The 21,288-nt window shown below is 32.0% G+C and overlaps 1 protein-coding gene and 1 pseudogene across 1 annotated transcript; one reads left to right on the forward strand and one right to left on the reverse strand.

Annotated features, from left to right (window-relative positions):
• Positions 1-354: 354 nt before the first annotated feature.
• On the forward strand, positions 355-9,529 carry LOC132255181 (pathogenesis-related thaumatin-like protein 3.5; annotated as a pseudogene).
• A 1,037-nt stretch (positions 9,530-10,566) lies between these two features.
• Positions 10,567-20,995, reverse strand: LOC104881900 (uncharacterized). The gene is made up of 4 exons (XM_059743042.1): positions 20,873-20,995; positions 13,795-14,032; positions 13,039-13,240; positions 10,567-12,578 (listed from the first exon to the last, which is right to left on the reverse strand). The coding sequence occupies exons 1-4, from the start codon at positions 20,993-20,995 to the stop codon at positions 12,491-12,493; spliced, it is 651 nt and encodes a 216-aa protein (XP_059599025.1). The 3' UTR covers positions 10,567-12,490.
• Between the last annotated feature and the right edge of the window lie 293 nt (positions 20,996-21,288).

Below are 21,288 nucleotides of genomic sequence, written 5' to 3' on the forward strand. Positions count from 1 at the left end.
ACAGAAAGGTGAACTTTATCTTTCTTAGAGGTCTTATATTAAGAAAGTGATTGACAGATTTGGGATGAAAGATGCTAAACCAGTTTCTACACCCATAGTGCATCATTTTAAGCTAACATCATCTGAGTCTCCAAGTACTGATAAGAGGAGAAGTTTATGGCGATTTGGCCTATGCTGTGAGTTTGGTTAGTAGGTTCATGGGAAACCCGGGGAAGACCCATTGGGAGGCTTTGAAATGGATACTAAGGTATCTAAAGGGAACACAGACAACTTGTCTGATATATAAAGCTGGAAGTAGAGGTGACAATGCCAAATACAAGAAGATAAGGTAAGGCATACCTTGCTTCTCCCGCCATGAAACAGAGTTCTGCTTCTCTCGCCAATCTGTTATTCAGTCGAACCTATTTCTCTGCCTCCGTGGCCTGCGGGCGTGTCTCTGCCTTGGTTCAGTTCTGCTTCTCTCGCCAATCTAGTCAGTCTAATTACTCTCACCTGAGGTTACGTGGCAGTCAGTCACACAACTATAGTCGACTACATGGAACCATGGTTGTCAAACATCACAAATAAAGGAACCATGGTTGTCAAACATCACACATATAGAAAAAGCTCATTCGAAAAAGAAAAAAAACATCCATACTAAAATTTAAAAACTTTTATACAAAGAAATTTCTACACCACCATGAAATGTATTTATAAAAAAAATAAAAATCTCTACCACACTAACAATGTAAACCATTAACACATAATACTAATTTATACATTATTTATTTTTATCATTAATCATTTTTTAATTCTTCATTTGCTCAATATATCTCCTCTTAATTGATGTAAGTTGAGATATACTTCTCTTTCATTTTTAACGTCTTTAATTGTATCATTTAATTTTATTACTTGAAAATAAAGATACAAGGCAACCATAAAATAACAGGACATGAGAAAAGGCGGCATACCGTGGTTGTGTGGCCATGGCAGATATTGTAGATGCTGTTGCTCTTACTTTGAAGCCTGAAGGGATGGGAGGGAGGGGAATGCAGTGTGCGGTTGGGAAGAGGGGAATGTTTTGAAGCCTGAATGGAGGGGAGGGGAATTCAGAAGAAGCCAATTTGGAGTTGGTGGATGGAGAGAGATGGGAGGGGAAGGATGCAGGGGAAGCGAATTTATAAGCGAAGGAGCCATTAAGTGTGGAGGTCTAATGAAGGATATAGGATGCAGGGAAGCGAATTTCTGCGTTGATAGGGTGTTGTCTTTTTGTAAGCAGATGTCTTTTTCGTTGATAGGCTGTTGTCTTTTATTAAGCTGTTGTCTTTTATTCTTTTTCGTTGATAGGCTGTTGTCTTTTATTAAGCTGTTGTCTTTTATTAAGCAGATGTATTTACGAAGTCTTCTCTTTGCAGCGCATACGTCTGGGTTGTTAGGGTCTTTTTGCAGCGCATAAGTCTTTGTGCGTCTAGCTTAATGCTTATTTGCTTTTTTTAAGGGTATCAAAGTTTTAATAAATATATAAAATATTTTTAATTTTGAACCGATGTGGGATAAATAATTTTCATTTCTTTTAAAACTGCAGATAGCACAATATCAAACACCAAAAAAAAAAAAAAAACTATATATCAAAAAAGAAAACTAACTCAAAAAGTGGAAAATCATAATACAACCACTTTAAAAACTACTTTGTTTATCATTTATTAATATTTATTACAAATTTATAAATTTACCAAAAATTCTTTATCAATTATTAATTTTTCCTTTAAATATTTTGATCATTTTACTTAAAATTATACACTAATCTTTTATCATCTTTTCTACCATATGCTAAGATATGAATAATGGATGGTAAAAGTACAAAATAATAATAATAATAATGAATACATTTTATTTTTATTATTTATTTTTTACTATTAGTAACCACTCGATACCTTTGCATGAGGTTGAGGTTATAGTGATGGTAGTGCACCAATAGCATTTTCCTAATAGGTGAATTTAGGGCTTTTTATATAATGTTAGGAAACTTAAGAAATAGGTGATTTTAAGGATTTTTATATAATGTTGGGGAACTTGGAAGTTGGAATTTAGGACAAAACACAACTATGCATCTATATATATATATATATTACAATTTAAAAACCCTTATACAAAAAAATTCTACACCACCATGAAATGCATTTAAAAAGAAAAAGAAAATGAAAATCCTTATTATAGTCTAATAATGAAACCATCAACCCATACTACTTATTAAGTGATTTATTTAACCTTTAATTATTTTTCTTATTTTTTATTTGCAAGGTATATCATCCCTTAATTAATGTAAGTTGGAATGCACTTTTTTCTTCATAACTTTAATTTTGTTTTTTCATTTTAGAATAGAAAATAAAGACACTTAATTTGTATAAGTTGTGATATACTTTCTTTTCGTATTTTCTAAGAATTTTAATTTTAAATAAAAAAATAAATATATGAGTGATGATAAAATTTACAAAATAATAAAATACAATGTTTTACTATCAAAACAACATTAAAAATAGCTTCTCCCATCAAGATATCACTAATATAACCATGGTGGATGAAGTTACTAACAATGGCCCACTTGATTCTTTAAGGTAAAGGGAAATGAGATTTAGGCCCACTACAATTTTGTAATGCTTAAGAAAAGTAAAAACACATCACACCATGAGATAAAATATTAAATGGAAAAAATATTTTGTCCCCATTGATGTGGGATAAATTCTTTTAAATTAAGTAAAAAGAAAATATACACACATTTTAAACTTATAATAATTTCCAACCACTAAAAATTAATTCTTTATATAAATAAAAAATACTAAGGACAATACTAGGCTTGTCTAATAATATTTTGAAAAACATCTCTAATAGTTTTTTTATAGCAGATCTTAAAAATGCTTTTCAATTATTTTTAGGAATAAAATTATTTGACAGCTCAGAATATGAAAATAATTTTCTCATCTTATCTTTTATTTATTTACATGCATTAGAAAAGTTTTTAAAAATATTTTTCATATTTTTAATTGTTGTTCATAATATTTTTAAAAATTACTTATTTTTAAATATTCTTAATAGGTTATGTTTCTTAAGATTTTTGTCTTTTAAAAAGTTCGTACATGTCTCATAATCCCTCTTGGTTGATGTTGTGTAGAAGAATCAACTTTCCCACCAACAGTATAAGAAATTCAAATTATTGACTATAATTCATAATGCCTAAGGAGATTACAGCTTCAATAGATTCAACAATTGATAAGCCTACTTGTTTAGATTATTATCCCTACCTAGCTATCCCACTTTTGGATTTACTTTTGGTGCGCTTGGTTTATAACTCATCTTTTTGTTTTACTTATTTTCAATTTTTTAAGGTTTAGATAAAATTAAAAAAAAAAAAAAATCTTTTGTGCCATAACTTGATTATGTTTTTATTCTCATTTTTTCAATGAGAATGTAAATTATGTAATAAGAAATTAGGTCTTTTTTGATAAAATTGTAGGAAGTGCATTGAGTCGAGAATTTTATTTGGACCAGTTTGTGTTTCACTTCCTAAGAGATGCAGCTAAGTGAGTCTATAATAAAAAAGTAGGCATGTAAACGGACCATGCTGGCCCGGGCCATTCTTAGGTTGGCTTAGTGGACCTTCGAAATTGCTCCAATGCCTACTCACTTTCCCTAGGTCATAAGTTGTGCAATATTTAAAAAAAAAATTGTTTGTGTTAGTATAATGTTTACCTCTTACAAAAATTGAAAATTGAAAATGGGTGAAATATAATTAAACAATAAAAAGAAAAATAAGTGAAACCCAATAGATAAAACTTAGTACGTGATAAATTTTGGAAATAATACATTTACTTGATAATTATTTGAGAAAAATAAAAATAAAATTGACTTATGTTATCATAATAACAAATAATATATCCATTTGAAGTTTGAACCTAACAATCATATGAAAATTGCATTATTCTTCTAAAATTGAGAAGTACTGTTGCCTTGAAATTTCACTTGGAAGAGGATGCCCAACATTGTAAGGAATAATGCATAAACTTGAAATGCAATGGAGGAACTTAATCCTTACACTTGCTCAGTGCGATGCCAAGAAAATGAAATTACTTTGAGTGTTTAATCAACAAGTTATTAATGAAATTCAATAACAAGAAAATACTCAAAACCTTCTCAATAATGAAACACAAATATGATATCATGTTTATTTTTAACATATGCAATCTTGTCATTTAATTTTACAAATTGAAAATAAAGATATATTCATAATAAAATTTATAAAAAAAAAAAAAGTATAAATATATCCAAGAAAAGATTTCACAGTTTAAAACGTTTTTGATAAATAGAATTTTTTTATTAAATTTTATTATTAAGTTTTAAAGGTGGAAACGAATAATAAGATATCATGTTGTACTAGTGCAGCCACATTAAAAAATAGTTCCTCCTATATTATTTATTGATATTTACTACTTAACTTGTAAATTTACTAAAAAATTTTCAACTATTATAACTCTAAACATTTTGGTCATTTTAGTTAAAATCATGCAACGTAGATAACTTCTATCATATGCTAATAGGTGAAGTAAAACTGTAAAACTACATAATAATAATAATAAATTTTACCACTTTATTTCCATTATATTTATATAATTTTTTATAATAAATTGTTATTTATTGAGAAAATATTATTTTCTTAATTCTATTAATTAACAAAAATACTCTCAAAAGATATTTTTAAAATAAAAATAAAAAATTACTTTAAATTATGTGTTAAGAGTATTATTATTTTTTTTATTTTTTTCATTCTTATTTTGATTGTTACTAAACATTGGCGTAGAAATAAATAATCATTCTAAGTAATCTTAAAAACACAAAAATTAAAACCACTAAATTCATTCATATTTATACATAAATAAGAATTTAAATAAAATATTCAATCTTATGTCCCATTTTCACGTACCAAATATAGCTTTATAATAATATATCACTTAGCATTTTCTTTTTATTCATAAGACATTGAAGGACAAAATAAAAAAGAAAATGTTAAATATTAAATTTTTCTGTTTAAAAATAAATAAATAAATATATAAAGTCTAAAAACTATTTATTTTTCAAATTTTTTCTTTTATTTAACTGTCATAATTTTCAATTTATTCAATATAAAACTTGATAAATTGGAATGTAAAATTATATTTGGGACTAAACCCAAAAGCAGAATAGTCCAATTAATAAACTTTAAAGTTTAAAATGAAATAAATGATTCCCTGGAAAATCTTTTTTTGAAATTGACGGGAAAGAAGGAAGAAGCAGCTAACTTCTTATATAATACCACATCTCTCATAGGATTTGTGGGGTAAGTTTCCCACTTCCCACCGTGCCATGAATGGCGTATGGTAACGCCTTCAATTGTTTCCACCGTTGGATCAAGAATGGGATTTCGTAGGGTTCATATTTTTCTTGTCGCCAGCCGCCATTGTTGACGTCCCACTGTGGATTAACTGGGATTTTTTTTTTATATAGAAACACAGTTTCCTTGTAAAATATTTATTAAAATATCTCAATTTTAAAACCACTTCCAAATTTATGATAAAAAGTTCTCAACATAACTTTCAATTAGATTATTTCAAAGTATGTAAACTTGTAAATATTTATTAAATTGTCATATTTTTAAATATTGCTCTAAAAATTAAAATAAATAATAAATCAAATCTTCCTTAAAATCAATTTAATATTCAAATAGTTTTTATTTTACTTTTATTTTTTTTCAAATTGTAACTATTATTTTAATTTATTTTTCTTTTAAAACTGAATACATTACCGTCCAAATTTATTAAAAAGCAACATTTCAACCCCCAAATTTATTAAAAAGTCAATCAACAATTCATTCATTAAGTTAAAAAAAAAAATTGAAATATAAGGAAAAATACCTGTTATACAAGTTCAAAGTTGTCATACATAGTAGTAACATATGTAAAAAATCACAAATAACCATGCAAACAACTTTTTAAAATCAAAAATCAAAATCAGTAGTTATTATATTTTGAAGACATACTCAATTTCAAATTAGGGTTTAAACCAAACTATGAAAAAATGTAATCATTTTTATAATTTTATGAAGGCTTTGTAATTGGAAAAAATGTTGTCTTTAACAATTTGAGGTGCAAAATGTTATGTTTTAAATAGGAGGGAACAAAGCGTAAAACACGAGGAAAGGATGAGGAGGTAAAGCATATTCAACTATTTTTTTTACTAATATTCATTTAGTATTTATTTTATTTTTTCAAATTACAACTATTATTTTAATTTATTTTTCATTAATTTAATACCGAATTATTATTTTGATTTTTTTTAAATTTAATTAAATAACAAATCTATAACACATGTTTATATTAATTTATTTATTTTTTATTCAATTTAGCGTTAGATTATTATTATATTTTATTTTAAAATTTTGAAATGTTTCAACACTTGCGAAGTACAAGGGATTTGTATCATCATCACAATGGAACCTAGCACCTACGAAGTTTGGGACACCACCGTTCATACATGCAGACTTCTTATCTTTTGTTACTAATTTTGCTCTGCTTCCTAAGGATTAAGTTGAAGTATTGAAGTATTGAAGTTTGCACTATATTCTTCCAAATAACCTTTTTCTAAGCTTCTTTCTCTCAGTACGGTTTCGTATGACTTCACTTAAAACAACATTCAAGAAATTGGAGTCTGGCATTTTTAAACAGAGCATATTCAGCTCTGGGAAGTATTTCTTGAGCAAAGAGGAACGAAAATAGACCCTCATTGTTCCCCAGATTTTCCAAGTTAGACACTACTGAGTTACACTAGCTTGATCTGCTTCATCTCTCATATATACTATCATTGTGCCAGGATCTATGTAATGCAAGCACTGATACCTCAGCAGGAAGCATGCAATGGAGCAATAGCCAAATTCATTAACTATCCTGATGCATTCAAGGTCAGAGAAGAAATAAACTTAGTAGTTGGAGGAACTAGACTTGTTGACAAATCTATGGTGAAAATGAATTTTGTATATTGATTTGAAAGATGAGTCTCTACAAAGATATGTACAGTTAAGGTAGATGGAAAATGGGAACTGGTTCCCTAAAATCTGTCCTGAAGATCACTAAAAAATGTCAAAAAAATAAAAATAAAAACAGAAAAGAATATATGAACCTTCCTAAAATACATAAATTACATATCAGCATGTAATAAAATTGATTTGACTTCCTAAATGAATGGTAATCTTAACAAACTTGCCACCAGAATCAGATATCCCAAACATCCCCTACTTGTAAGCAGTTGTGAAAGAAACACTCGGACTGTACCTTCCATGACCTGTGACATCTGGCATGAAAGACCTTGAGAAATGGGATGATCCTAATGAGTTCCAATAGAAGGGTTCTTGGTTTGCTCGAAAGAACAAGAGGATTTTGAACAAACTAAGGAAAAAAACATCAATTTTGTCTTGTTTGGCGGTGTAAGCAGAGGCTGCCCAGGGATGGTGGTGGTATCCAGTTTGATGCATAATATGGTTGATGCTGTTCAATGCTTTGATTGGAAGGCTGGAAGGCTGGTGCAGATGGACATGGGGCTAAGTTGATATGCAATCTAGCTAGGCATGTCCTTGAGCATGGTTCACTCATTCATCTGTCATCCCGAAGTTAACTTTAACCCTTTTGAGGGATATAAGTTCAGGCATTTGATTCTATAATGGATGCTATTATTATCTATGTCCTAGGTGCTTCAATGCTCTCCAGCTATATCTTAATAGTTATTCCATGTCTAAGAATGAATTATAATATAACAAGACATAGTTTCTTATCGTATGTTTTTGGCTGATCAGCCAAGGCTGACTAAAGGAGTCCAGAGCCTCTGCCATGACCATATCACCTAGTTGGAAACAGATAGTCATTCCAGAAGTCTATTGATTCACCATTTCCCACAAGGTTCCAGGGAAAAGACAATAATTTAAAACAACTTTGGAAACCTTTAATGTTCCTTGCCTAGTATTAGAAACAACCTTTTGTTTAAAAAAATTTGAAATAAGCTCTAAACCTGAGGCTGAGATTACAGTTAAGTAGAACAAGCAATGCTTACAAAAGAGTAGAACCCAAACCAATTTGAAATAAGTTCTTCCAATAAAATTGGTGACTCCATTACACCTAAATTTTTTGTTAACATTTATTTCCCTATTGGTCTAAAGAAAAAAGCATGCCACATAAGGTTTTGTCCTCAATGGAGTTGGGGATCCAATCTTTGTACAAACCAGAAAGATTTCATCAAGATGGGCTTATCGTCAAAGCCTAAACATTCTAAAAACATTGTACCCCAAGTACCTTGACTTCTGCATATTCTTTGAAACAACCGGCATTAGAGAAGGTTACAATTCTAAATTTAAAAAGGTCATCTGATTTTCTGCCAAGTGCATGGTTAAAAATATTGGATTCAAGCCAAGACAACCCTCAAATATCCAACAACCAAAGGCATGCCAGATGGCAACAGATCACTTCTATAAACATCTATTTCTAAAGGGAAAATCCTAGGCTTCTTTTGCTGTTCTAAATAACAAGACATGGCTAGCCACTTTGAAAAACAGAACACATATCATAACAGAGATTCACCCCCACGCCTTAATTTAGAAAACTAGCTCACCCCACTTTAAGGGTGGTGTCTTGCTGATCCTCTCTATACAAATCTCTAGTCCTTTTTTTATTTGAGACACCAAATTTCCACAACCTACATTCAGTACTTTCCAATGGCATCATCATATATTCACCTTCTCTAGGTTTTCTATGTCTTTGGTACTAGCAAATACACTAATTAACTTCCCATTTCCTGTGACACTTGGTTGATCTACACATCTAAATCTAAGTAGTAATGTTGCATTATGTTCTTGATTCTTCTCAGGTGTTTATTGAGTGATTTTCACATTACAAAATAGATGCAGGAAAACTCTATGGCAGGGGATCACACCTGGATCTGGAAAACCTCAACTAATGGATGGCAGGCTTGAATTAAGACCAGGTCAATCAGTAGATATCAATGCCACACAAGGGTGGTCAGGCCGTTTTTGGGGCCGCTGTAGCTGTTCATTTGACAACTCAGGATAGGGAAGTTGTGTACCACCAGCAACACTTGCAGAGTTTACCCTTGATAGCCCTGTAGATTTTTATGATGTTAGCCTAGTTGATAGATACAACATGCTAGAGTCTATATTCCCTTCCAGCGGGTCTGGTGAGTGCAAGGCGGTCACATGTGTTTCAGACTTGAATCAGAGATGCCCCAAGGACCTGCAAGTTCTAAGGAATGGTACTGTTGTAGCTTGTAACAGTGCATGCATGCCATTCAACAAGCCTGAGTACTGCTGCTCTGGCGCCTACAGTACTCCTGAGACCTCCAAGCCAACAGAGTATTCTAAAGTGTTCAAGGCTTCTTGTCCTGCATCTTATAGCTAGGCATATGATGCCCAACAAGCACTTTCACATGCAAAGAAGCTAATTACTTGATCAGATTTTGTTAAAATTTATGTCGCATTACTCTGAGAAAAGAAGAACCCTTACATATACAGAACATTTGGACATCATATAAGCACAATCCAATGATGATATGTTTATACTACAGGTAATCAATATGTTTGGACCTTATGAAAGTAGATTGGATTGAAATGAATTCCAATACACTTGTGAACACAAAGAAAACCTAGATTCATGATTCTTATTGTTATGGATGATGGACTGGTTATTACTTGGGATTTATCTCTGTTGTTATTAAGTTTGCTCTGCTTTCCTAATGATTAAGATGTAACTTATAGGTAGAACACTGTCGGGAAAGCTCAGAACCTCAAACCTCAAAAGTTATTCAACCACCACCCAAACAACTGCCGAAAGCGATCCACATAGTTCAAAATAGAGCACACTCTTAAGTTTAAAGTATCAAAGTTATGCACCATATTCTTCCAAAGTACCTTTTGCTAAGCTTCTTTCTCTCAGGATGTTTTTCTATGATTCAAATTAACATTCAAGAAATTGGAGTTTGGCATTTTTTGTCATTAGTTGGAAAGAGTATTCATTTCTGGCAAGTCATTGCTTGTGCATAGAGGACGAAAATAGATCCTAATTGTTGTAGTTGTCTTTACCATTATGAAGCCAATACGAATAATCCTAAACCACCATCATGTAAGAGAGATATCTGGAGTATTTATAGGGTAATTTCCTTAATCAAAATGAAGACAAGGTAGATGAAGTAGAATGGTTAATTAAGATTTAAAACATGAGTAATAATAGAGGTGACGAGTTTATCTCTATTGCAAAGTTGAAATCATTCCCTAGATCGCATTGGATTTGGTGTAGTAGAGATGAACTCAATTTTAGACAAAATAATCCAACTTCTTGTCAGATCACTGAAAAACTGCTAGAATTTAAGTAGATCATGAGAAAATTCAATTCTTTGAAGTCAAGATACTGCCTATGACTTTTGGGTTAAAACCTATAAGATTGTTTGGTGGATTCCACGCGATGAGGACCAGTTCAAACTAAAATCAACAGGTCAAAAAAGAGATAAAAGGTACTATAGCTAATTAATGTATAAATGAATCATAGTAATTGTTTGAAGTAACAACATTCTGGAAGAAGAGAAAGTTTGACACTGGAGAGAAACAAAATGACAAGACCATAAATAACTTACAGTAACTGCTGCTCCAAGACATCAATGTGTGGGCCCTCTGAAGAAATCCGATGATGATCAAGAAGCCAGGCGGTTTCAGAACTTGAGAAACCCCATCAACAGAGACTGCAGTTTCAACCATAAAAATTGCCATTGATCACAAAGCAATAGAGGTGTAGTGCCCACAATCACTCAATTCACAGCCTCCTTAGGCTCTATCTAAATGGGAATGTGTCATGCATGGAGAATTGAGGACTTTGCGCTTCATAATGTTTAGAAATAATAATAGGGAGATGATTCTTCAATTTTGAGTTCTTATTCGTCTTGAACAGATCAATGAGCATTCAATTGTTCAGCACCCAGGAATCTCCCCTTCCTCTAATTCCTCCACTGGAAAAACTCTACCAAGATCTGAACAATCTATTCTTTCTTTAGATTTTACTTCCTTGGAAAAGTAACCTTCCCAATCAAGAAAATCAGCAGGATTAATTTGAGCAATTATATCAAAGTATGCATCAAGCAAGACTTGATCAAAATCAAAATCCATGTTCTCGCCTGGTTCCTTCTTCTGGGGGGATGGACTGTGGCTTATTAGCTTCTGTCGATTTCACATGCTTCATGAGATCTTAGAATCTGAGGATCTGAAGAACCACCATGTTCTTCTATTTCCTCTTCCCTGAATGAAATGCCTTCTGGACTTGGGTGATCAATGGCAACAGACTTCTTAAGCTCTGGTTGATGACGACAGAGATTGGCATCTTTAATGACATTGAAATCATAGCTATGTGAAGGGAGGAAAACATGAATCAGAGGGTACTCCAGAATAACTAAACTGGCTAATTGATGTCTTATTGGAGCTCTTATATCCAACTCATAGAAAGGTGACCTGGGACCCTATAGTGACATGGAAGGATTAGATTTTTTTTCAGATAGAATTTTTTTTCTTGTTCACGAGGGGAAAAATGTTTTGATAGTGTTTTTTTTTTTTCCGTTTTTAATAATATAAAGCAAGGAAAGTTATATACAAGGAAATGCTACAGGTGGAAAATATTTGAGCAGACATCAGGTAATGGCTGGAGTTCGGGTGGGAATAGTAGAAAATTATTTTCATAGGTAACACAGGTGCAATAGAATTGAAGGCCAACAGAAACCCAAATAGAGCATCCACCAATAACCCAATTCAGTCCCAACCCAGGATGCTCATTTCCCAAATCCAGGGGAAAAAAATGTAAATTCAGGTATTTTGTTTACAGACCAGTTGGGGGACCAATTATTTTACCCACCATAAACCATTATTTGAACCAGAGAACCAAAGAGACAAGAATAATTTTTTGGTTGGCAATGCACTGCATGTTGCAAGTTGAGCAAATCCTAGCCTCTCAATTTCAAAGATTTCAGCAGCAGTGCCTAGCATAAATGGACCATCTCCAAAGAGGACGGACAATAAACCACAGTAAAAAAATCCAACTAACAAATGGTGCATGGATGATGTGCTATACCTTAGCTGGCATTTTGGCTCATGGCCTCAACACTAGCTCAATGCAATCCAACAATAAAGCTGGGTTCAGCATAGTCAACAAGTCAACAACTATGAATCAGCAAAGAAAAGGAAATACCTTCGGATATTTACAAATGAAAAATTTGAGACAGTCCAACTGCTTTCAACAGATCGGCTTGAGCTTTTGGCCCAGGCTTTAGATGGTTCTCAATTACAGATGAGAGGGTTGACTGTCAACAAGTCAGCAACTATGAATCAGCAAACAAAAGGAAATACCTTTGGATATTTACGAATGAAAAATTTGAGACAGTCCAGCTGCTCTCAACAGATCGGTTTGAGCTTATGATTCCATGGCCCAGGCTTTAGATGGTTCTCAATTACAGATGAGAGGGTTGAGTTTTCATTTATTCTGTCATAACATTAAATGAATCAATGAAACAATAAAATTTGATAGAGTAGGAAGACTATTATAAAAGCTCTCCTGAAGATAAGAAAAGATAAGAGAGCTCATCCATGGTTGAGTAAAACAATGTCTATTGAAAGAGACCGCCATTCAATCGTTCAAGTAATGCATTTATCTCTAGCAAAAAAGATATGAAAATGGTAATGCTAGGAACTGAAAAACAATTCTTAATTTACTTATAAAAAAAAAATACAAAATAAAGGCCAAAGACGATTCATTGAGTTCAAAAACTAGTTTGACTACTAATTTTTTAAATAACAGTGATATGAAAACAAAGCTAGAAAATAGAAACTGCATGTCAAACATAAATCATATCAAATTCAACTAACAAACAACCCATAAGTAGACATGTAGTAATCTTCCTTATAACTAAAGACAACTAGTTATCTCATGAATACATGATTACCTTTGGTTGTATTCAGATTTATTTTTCTCCCTCTTCGACATTCCACTGGGGAGAAATAGGAGTTTCGTCCTGTGACTCTGTGAAGCATTACTAAGGCCTCGAGGATGGGATGGAATCTTAAAATGAGAATGCCCGCACAAATTAACTCTTGTTCTCTGCGCAGATTCTGCAACCCTCTTCACTTCCTCGAGCAAATTATAATCTACCAAAAAAGAAAATCAAACTGCAAAAAGGGTAAGTGAAATCTGAAGACAACACAACAAACTTCCTTAACAATATTATAATTTACCCATAATTAAAAACTCAAAATCAGAAAATGAGTACCAAAATCTGAAGAAAAAGTGGCAACCTTCTTCACATAAATTAACGATCAACCCATGAAAAAACTTTGAAACCTTAAATTTGTATCGAAACTTTGAAATTTGAAGACAAAACACTCAACTTCCTCAAGCCAATTACAAATCACATAATACCTACACAGAAAGATCTTCAAAGCAGCCATGACTGCGAAGGAATGGACAAACCAGCAAAAGAAAACACTGTAATATGAAGACCAAAGAGCAAAATTCCCCAAGCTAATTACAATACACCATTGCCGAACATCTTCAAAATGGCGAAACATATCGAAATTTCAAGAAAAAAAAAAGCAGTAAACTTCCTCAATGGTGACCACAATCCACTGATGACAAATCTTCAGAATAGCCAAATGGGTATTGAAATTTGACAACAAAGAACAAAATTGGGAGAAAAAGTTACCAGATAAGAGGAGATTATCGTCAAATTGAGAGAGGGGAACGAACTGGGTCCGCTGCCTCTTACCCGTACACCCAGTTTGTTGCTTGTGAGCTTTAACACAAGGAAGACTACAGGAGCGCACAAAGCAACCTGGGCATGTGTGCTTTGATAGATTCAATTTGCACAGAGGTGGGTGTTTAGAGTTAGGGCTGTTGCAGGTGAGTCTTCTCGTTCTTCCATTGGCGAAAGGTTGAGGGCATTAAGCAGTGTTTTCAGAAGAAATGACCGTCGAATGTGAAATATAATAGCTTTAAACTTGACAATACATATTTTTCTTTACATTTAAACTTTATTCCTTTATTTAGTAAATTGCTCATTAACTTTTTAATAAGTTTGGAAGGCAAAAATATGGTATTTTAATATATCTAGAAGTAAAGAGTTGAGTTTTGAATGTAAGATAATAAAATGCAAAATAGGTCAAAAGTTTAAAAAATAAAATATATTTAACAAAGGGTTATTTGATTAGAAAGGTCATTCAAACACTTAATTTCAAGAATGAAAGATTAATTTTTAAATGTCTTGAGATAGCAAAAAAAAAAAAAAAAATCATAATTTCATAAAATGATCATCATTATCATGGTGCGTTTTGACTTTTCAACATGATATTTATAAATTTTCAATAATTATCAAACTTGAATTCATTATTTGATGCATAAATTTGAGAATGAGATTGATTTCTCAATTAGATATTCACTCATAATATCTAAATTTAAATTATTTTTCATCTTCAATTATTTTATAGTTTTTCTCCTATATTCAAGTTAGTAACACTTACAATGTTTTCAAATAAATAAATAAATAACTATCATTCATTTCCTAATTTTTTTTCTTAGATTTGAGTTAGGAACACTTGTGATATGAAAGTACTCTTTCTTTCTCTTTATCTCGTGAAGCAATAGAAAGTGATAATATTTTAATTTCCCATTTGAAGTGAAATTACACACTTATGTAGTAACAAGACTAATTTTGGGAGCGCTCTTTGAGATTTTGGAGATGTTTTATTAATTTTATGAATGGTTTTATTTCTTTTGAGAGTAAAAATTAGTTCTATCTTCCATGATCCCTTGGCATGAATAAAATTTCAATTTTCCTACAATATTAATATTTTAAATTTTTCTCACATATTATCTTCTATATGAAATATTTTTTTTAAATTTTTTTTCTTTGATATAATATTTTATAAAAGTAATTTATTTTAAGATAATTTTTGTATTGCAATTAAGTAAAAAAAAAAAATCTTACTTTTTTCTTATCTATTAATCAAGGTAAATAAATTTGTACAAAAATAAAATTTTCAAAAATTCATTTTAACCTATATTAGTTATCATATGCATAAACTAAATTTGTTCAAGAATTTGTGTTCTTTTTGTCAATATTTTATTCTATCATTTTATTTGTTGCTTAATTATTTAATTAAGGATCATGATTAATGAGCTATATTTTATCTATTTTTCAAAACAATTTATTCTAAAACTAACTTGTTTTCAAAACAATTTTCATATATATGAATTTGATAGTAATTAATCATGTTATGAAACAAATAGTTTTCAATATTTATTTTTAAAGATAATATTTTATTTCACCAATTTATTTTATCATATAATCCAAAATTTAAATAATTTCTATGATGATAAATTATTTTTTGTAAATATATATTATTTGCTTCAAAAATAGAAAAAAAAATTAAACAGTTATTTTATTAAAATAATAATGAATTTGAGTGATTTTATCAAATAGAAAAAAATAATGGAGCCATGCCTCCACTACCACGTTTCCAATAACAACAAAAGTTGATATGATGGTACTATTTCCTTGAAACTTCACTTAATATTTAGGCTTGGGATGGAGATGAGGAATTTAATCCTTCCTCTTCTTCATTGTGATTCCAAGCAAATGAAATTATTTTGATTAAAACAAGTATTAGGATGGATTAATCTAAATTCGTATGTAGCATGAAATATATGGTGTAAATATACTCAAACATTTATACATGTGATTTAATGTTTAAATAAATTTATATAATGCTCAAATATTTTGTTATGACTAATATCTTATAACTATGTTTTACAATGATTTCATGCTTAAAATGAAGCTCCCGTGTTTATTGAAATCTTACTGTAAATTAGAAATAGGGATTATTTACAATTTTTTCCATTTTCATCCAAACTAATAATAATAACAAATAAAACAAGGGAATTATCCATGCCCACTCTACCATCTTATTTTAGCTTTTTTTTACTTTTTAAAATTTTAATTAATTATATTAAAAATAGTATAATTTATTATTATTATTATATCTATATGTGTAAGAAAATAAAAATAAATTAAATCAAATTATTTCTTTATATATTATTTATATAATATTAAGGGATGGGATAACATAGTCTCCAAACTCAATTGGTTTTTTTTTAAAAAAATAAAAAATAAAAAAAAATGACATATTTCAAACATTTTTATACTTTTCTCAAACTTATTTTATTAACACAAGAAAAGCCAAATATTTTAAAAATTATTTTACAAATAAAAGTCATTTTGAAAAAAAAAAAAAAAACCATTTTGTTGATGACTGATACACCATCTTTTATTATTTATTTTTATTTTAAGAGTAAATTTTTAATATAAACATAATATAAATTTATATCCAAATTATTTTTTGAAAAATATATCCATAACAATCCTTAGAATATTTTTTTTAAAAAAAAATCAGTTATGCTAAAAAGAGTTATTTTAATGCTGCATTGTTATTATTATTATTATTATTATTATTATTATTATGCTAAACTAGTAGAACCAAAATAATTTATAAATTTATATTATAAATATTTAAAAAAAATATTATTGTAGACCCCTTTTTTGACCGGTAAACACTTGTTTTTTATTTATTTATTTATTACTATTATTTATTATATTTTATTTCTTTTTTTATTTCTTTTCCTTTTACCCACTTTCCTGTCTCATGAAAGTTTGGTTTTTTTACAGGATAGTGAAACCTTCTCTACAGAAGGGGTGGAGAACACCTATAAAAGTGAGTGGGTTGCAAGAGACACGTGAGAAAATGACACTACTACCTTGGCATGGTGGTGGTTAAGATGGAGACATTTTTGAACGGGGAGAGTAGAGAAAAGGGTAAGCAATAAGAGACTGTTGGGGGAGGCTTGGAGGAGAAGCAAGAACTGGGTGAAAGTTGGAGCAATTTGGTGGGACGGAGGGGAGAAAATGATGTAAGAAAAGCTATGGGTTGTGTAGGTTGATAAGGGAGCTGTGAGTAGAGGAAGGAGGATATGGATTTTAAGAGAGTGAGCAAAAGATTTGGAGGAAGCTAGGTGATATACGTTTGAGGAAAAGAAGTTGAGGAAGATCTTGCTGAGTTGTGAGAAAGAAAGTAAAGCTTAAAGCCAAGAAATTCCCAGATATGACTACTGTGAACTTCTTCTATTTCGTTTTAACACGAGTTTACTCTTATTTTCAGTTAATTTTTTTGAGTATTAATAAAATAGAAATGGGACAACGCAATTATCAAAATCGATCACCCAACCCAACCGCTATTCAACGGTGCCTCGGCAATACAACAAGAAACCTAGACGGACCAAAAGTTTGAGTCTAAACGGATCGTCCAAACGAAACTTGTAGGGCAAGTCTCTTAAATCAGTAGACAGAGGAAGAATCACCCCATCGTGCCAGCGCAATGGTAGTAGGACGAAACACTTGAATCGATGGTTGAATGCACTGACAACGTGGGAGAATAAAAAGGAACCTGAAAAGCCCTAAATCTAACCATCGGTACAACCATCCTTTCCAAAGCAAAAACACCAAAAAAAAAACCCTAGAATCTAGATGTCAGGGCGTTCATTTTCTGTCTAAACCTAATAACCGTCGGCGCGATTCAAAAGAGAACTTCAAACAGAAAGAATGGTGAGCGGCGGGAAGCTTACCGGGGTTAGAAGTGAGCGCTCCTTAGCGAGAAGAAATCCACTAGAAACAAACCTGAGAATGGCAATGAGAAGGTAAAGGACGACCGGAGGCACACACAGCGATGACGAAGGCGCAAAGAGGGAAGGAAAAACTTCGAAGCAAGAAAAAACCAAAAAGTAACCCAAAAGGTGTGGAGCCCCTAGATTTATAGGGGCCTAAAAACCTAGGAATCTGAAGAGACAAGCCGCTTGGAAACGCTTCTTGATGAGGTGTGTCGTTTGACGGCCAACCTTGGTGGATGTGACGCATCATTGCCTCTCCGAGTGACATGTGTTTTAAAGCGTGCCCAAGAGACTTAAAGAGATGGATAATCCGTTCCACCTCAACTCGTCGGCTGCACGTCCGGATAGAGGTAGACAAATTAAGAGGGCATTGTGGGGGGTTCCCCTCCATGTGTCCTTCTCAAACTCAAGACCCCTTGGCCGATCAGGACAAACATGTAACCCGTCTGGGTTCACTTCATCTAGACCAAGACAAGTTCCGTCTGGCACCAGGAGTGAGAGTTTTCCTTTCTTCCACAAGGTTAGATGGAATCCACAATCTGGGCTCGCTAGAATCTCAGACTGAAAAATCTATCCAATCAAGTCCTCAAGACTTTTGGCAAGCGTGATCAACCACGCCTGACGTCTGAGCGCCCACCTGGACACCTGACATCTGAGCGGCAGACGAGACTCCATTTACACTCAAAAGTCAATATCAATTAATTGTTACATATAATCCTAGACATTGGTAGGATGAATGGACAGTCAGTTGCATAGTTCGAGATTTTGGCACGTCAGCATATGGCACCAATCAACCGCCCTCATTTGACATGATTGCCCAGCAATCATCATTACAAGAAATATTAGAGTGCGTAGCCAGCACTACGGTGATGATGTCATCGGCTCTATATAAACCCCTCAAAAAGCACGAACAAGGTACGCACACATATACACTTATTCTTTCTCACAAATAGTTAGAGCTATCTTTGTCTGACTTAAGCTTCGGAGGGGTGTGCCTGGACCACCTGTCCAGACATCCTTTTGTGTAGAGAAAAAGTCCGCCTAACTTTTTTGAAGTTGGATAGACTTGACTCTGGTTGGCTCACCACCAACAATCGGGTCAAGAATTTTAGATGGATCTACTTCAAGAAACAACACAAGAACTTGTCTAATGATCGATCCATCCATTTCATTTCACACAACCATTCCATCCATTTCAAGAAATAGTGTAAGTGATCAAGAGGCAACTACAAAAGAGTGGTTGGGTCATAGTTTTAAAAAGCTTAAGGCGCACCAAGGCACAAAGTCTTCCTAGAGCCTGAGGCGTAAAGACACACCTAAGGCACCGATTTTAGTGAAGTGAGACACACTTTATTTTACATATATATTTTTATATAATATAATCAAGTGCCCGAAAATTTTCTTCTGTTTTTACCCTATTTCTTCGTTTTCTTTTTTTCTTCACATTATTCAGGAGGCTAGGGCATTTTTTTTGTTTTTTGTTTTTGTTTTACAAGTCCAAACACAAATATATATTGGGTTTTAGAAGAAGAACAGGCCAAAACAACATTGTTTTTGGCCTTTTTTTAAAAAAAAAAAATGTAAAAAGACAACGTTGATTTGGACCATGTTATTTTAAAAGAACAAACCCAACGACGTCGTTTTGGTCTTAAAAACATTAAAAAAAGAAAACTCTTGTCATTCTCCCTCTATTGTTGTGCAACTCATCACCGGAGGGTGAGAAAATGACCAAAAGAAGAAGACAATGGATGAGGATAAAGGCGTGCCTGTTGGGGGCGTTGCGCCTGGTTGGGAGGCGAGCACTTTGTGTGCCTAATTAGTGCCTCCATGAAGGGACGACGCTTGCAATCAAGTGAGGCACTGGAGGGTGGCATTGAGTCGCCTGGAGCCTAGGCGCGCCTTTCACAACTATGAGTTAGGTCATGAATTTATTCTTCTTATGTAATGATTGATCTATCCATTTCATTTCACAGAACCATTACATCCCCGTTTCAAGAAACAATATATGGACATACTTGTTGTAATGTGGTCATCGAACGGTGGGATTTTTTTTACAATCAATATGGTAGCTTAAAAAAATAGTTTTTAGACTAATGTAGTAGAAATTTTTTTTAAAAATTTATTGTAATTTTTATCAAGTAAGAAAAAGAAAATTAAAAAATCGTTATTTTCTTTTAAAATAATATTTTCAAAAAATAATTTTTTTTCCTTTTAAAAAAATTTATAACAAAAAAATTGTATTTCTAAAAACGTTTCTAAAATTTCTTTAAAAAAATTTATAAGTTAAAATCTTATTTTGATGAGATGATTTTTTTCCCTAAAAGTGGGTAGCACCAATTGAGGTTGATCTGGAACCACCAGATCCCTCCCCAGCCTTGTCTTTCCAAAATAAGTATCAAGCTGTGGGCTCCCTCCCCCATAAAATTGGTACCCTCCTGTTATTGCTCCCTCCGTCCAAAAAGGCCATCACAGTAGGGTACAATGGTTGCATGTTGATTGAACTTGCATTTATATAAGGGAATCAAAGTTTTAATAAATATATCTAATATTTTTAGTTTTAAGAAGATGTGGGATAAATAATTTTCATTTCTTTTAAAACAACAGATAATACAGTATAAAGACAAGCAAATAAATATATATGATAAAGAAAACTCCATCCAAAAAAAAAAAAATCATATTACAATTTAAAAATCCCTATACACACACAAAAAAAAAAAGTCCTTGCTATAATCTAATAATATAAACTATTAAATACTAACCTATAAGTAATTTATTTTATTATTAATCTTTTTTTATTCTTTATTTACTTAATATATCTCCTCTTGATTAATTTAAGTTGGGATTTACTTCTTTTTTATTTTTAACAGTTTTAATTTTATACTTTAATCTTATAAATAGAAAATAAATATCATGTTGATAATAAAATTCACAATATATATAAAGATTTCTAAAAAAAGACTGTATTGAATTAAACAAATGGGTTAAGTAAGTCTGAATATTATTAAAAACAGAACGGAGATGAAAAGAAGAACAAAATGGAAAAAGAGGAAAATATCAGCGAGTACCTCGGAAAGCTTGTCTCCTTGAGCTTGAAAGGAGTCGGCGAGTTGTTGAGTGGATGGGCCGTCGGAAGAATCTAGGGCTTTGCGGCCGCGAAACTCCTCTTGCTCTTCCACCTTTGCCTTCATGGTACTAGTAGGTTGCTGCTCCTCTTCATCTTCTAATGGACGATTTGATATTAGCGGCTAGTGACCGGCGACCGCTACTTGTCATTGCCCATGCTCTGCCTCTTCCACGTTATTTTCATCCTCATAGGCTTTGTAGTTCATATATGGGCTGACCCTCAGCTTAACTGGACTGGAGGCCCAACGTCCAGCCCATCTTCACATTAATTGGGCCCAACAAATATGCTGAACCCAAATCATGTCCTCCATTTACACATTAATTTCCTTATCACTTGTCAATACAATAATCCACTGCT

This window comes from Vitis vinifera, chromosome 15, assembly GCF_030704535.1.
Source record: "Vitis vinifera cultivar Pinot Noir 40024 chromosome 15, ASM3070453v1".
NCBI classification, from domain to species: Eukaryota; Viridiplantae; Streptophyta; class Magnoliopsida; order Vitales; family Vitaceae; genus Vitis; species Vitis vinifera.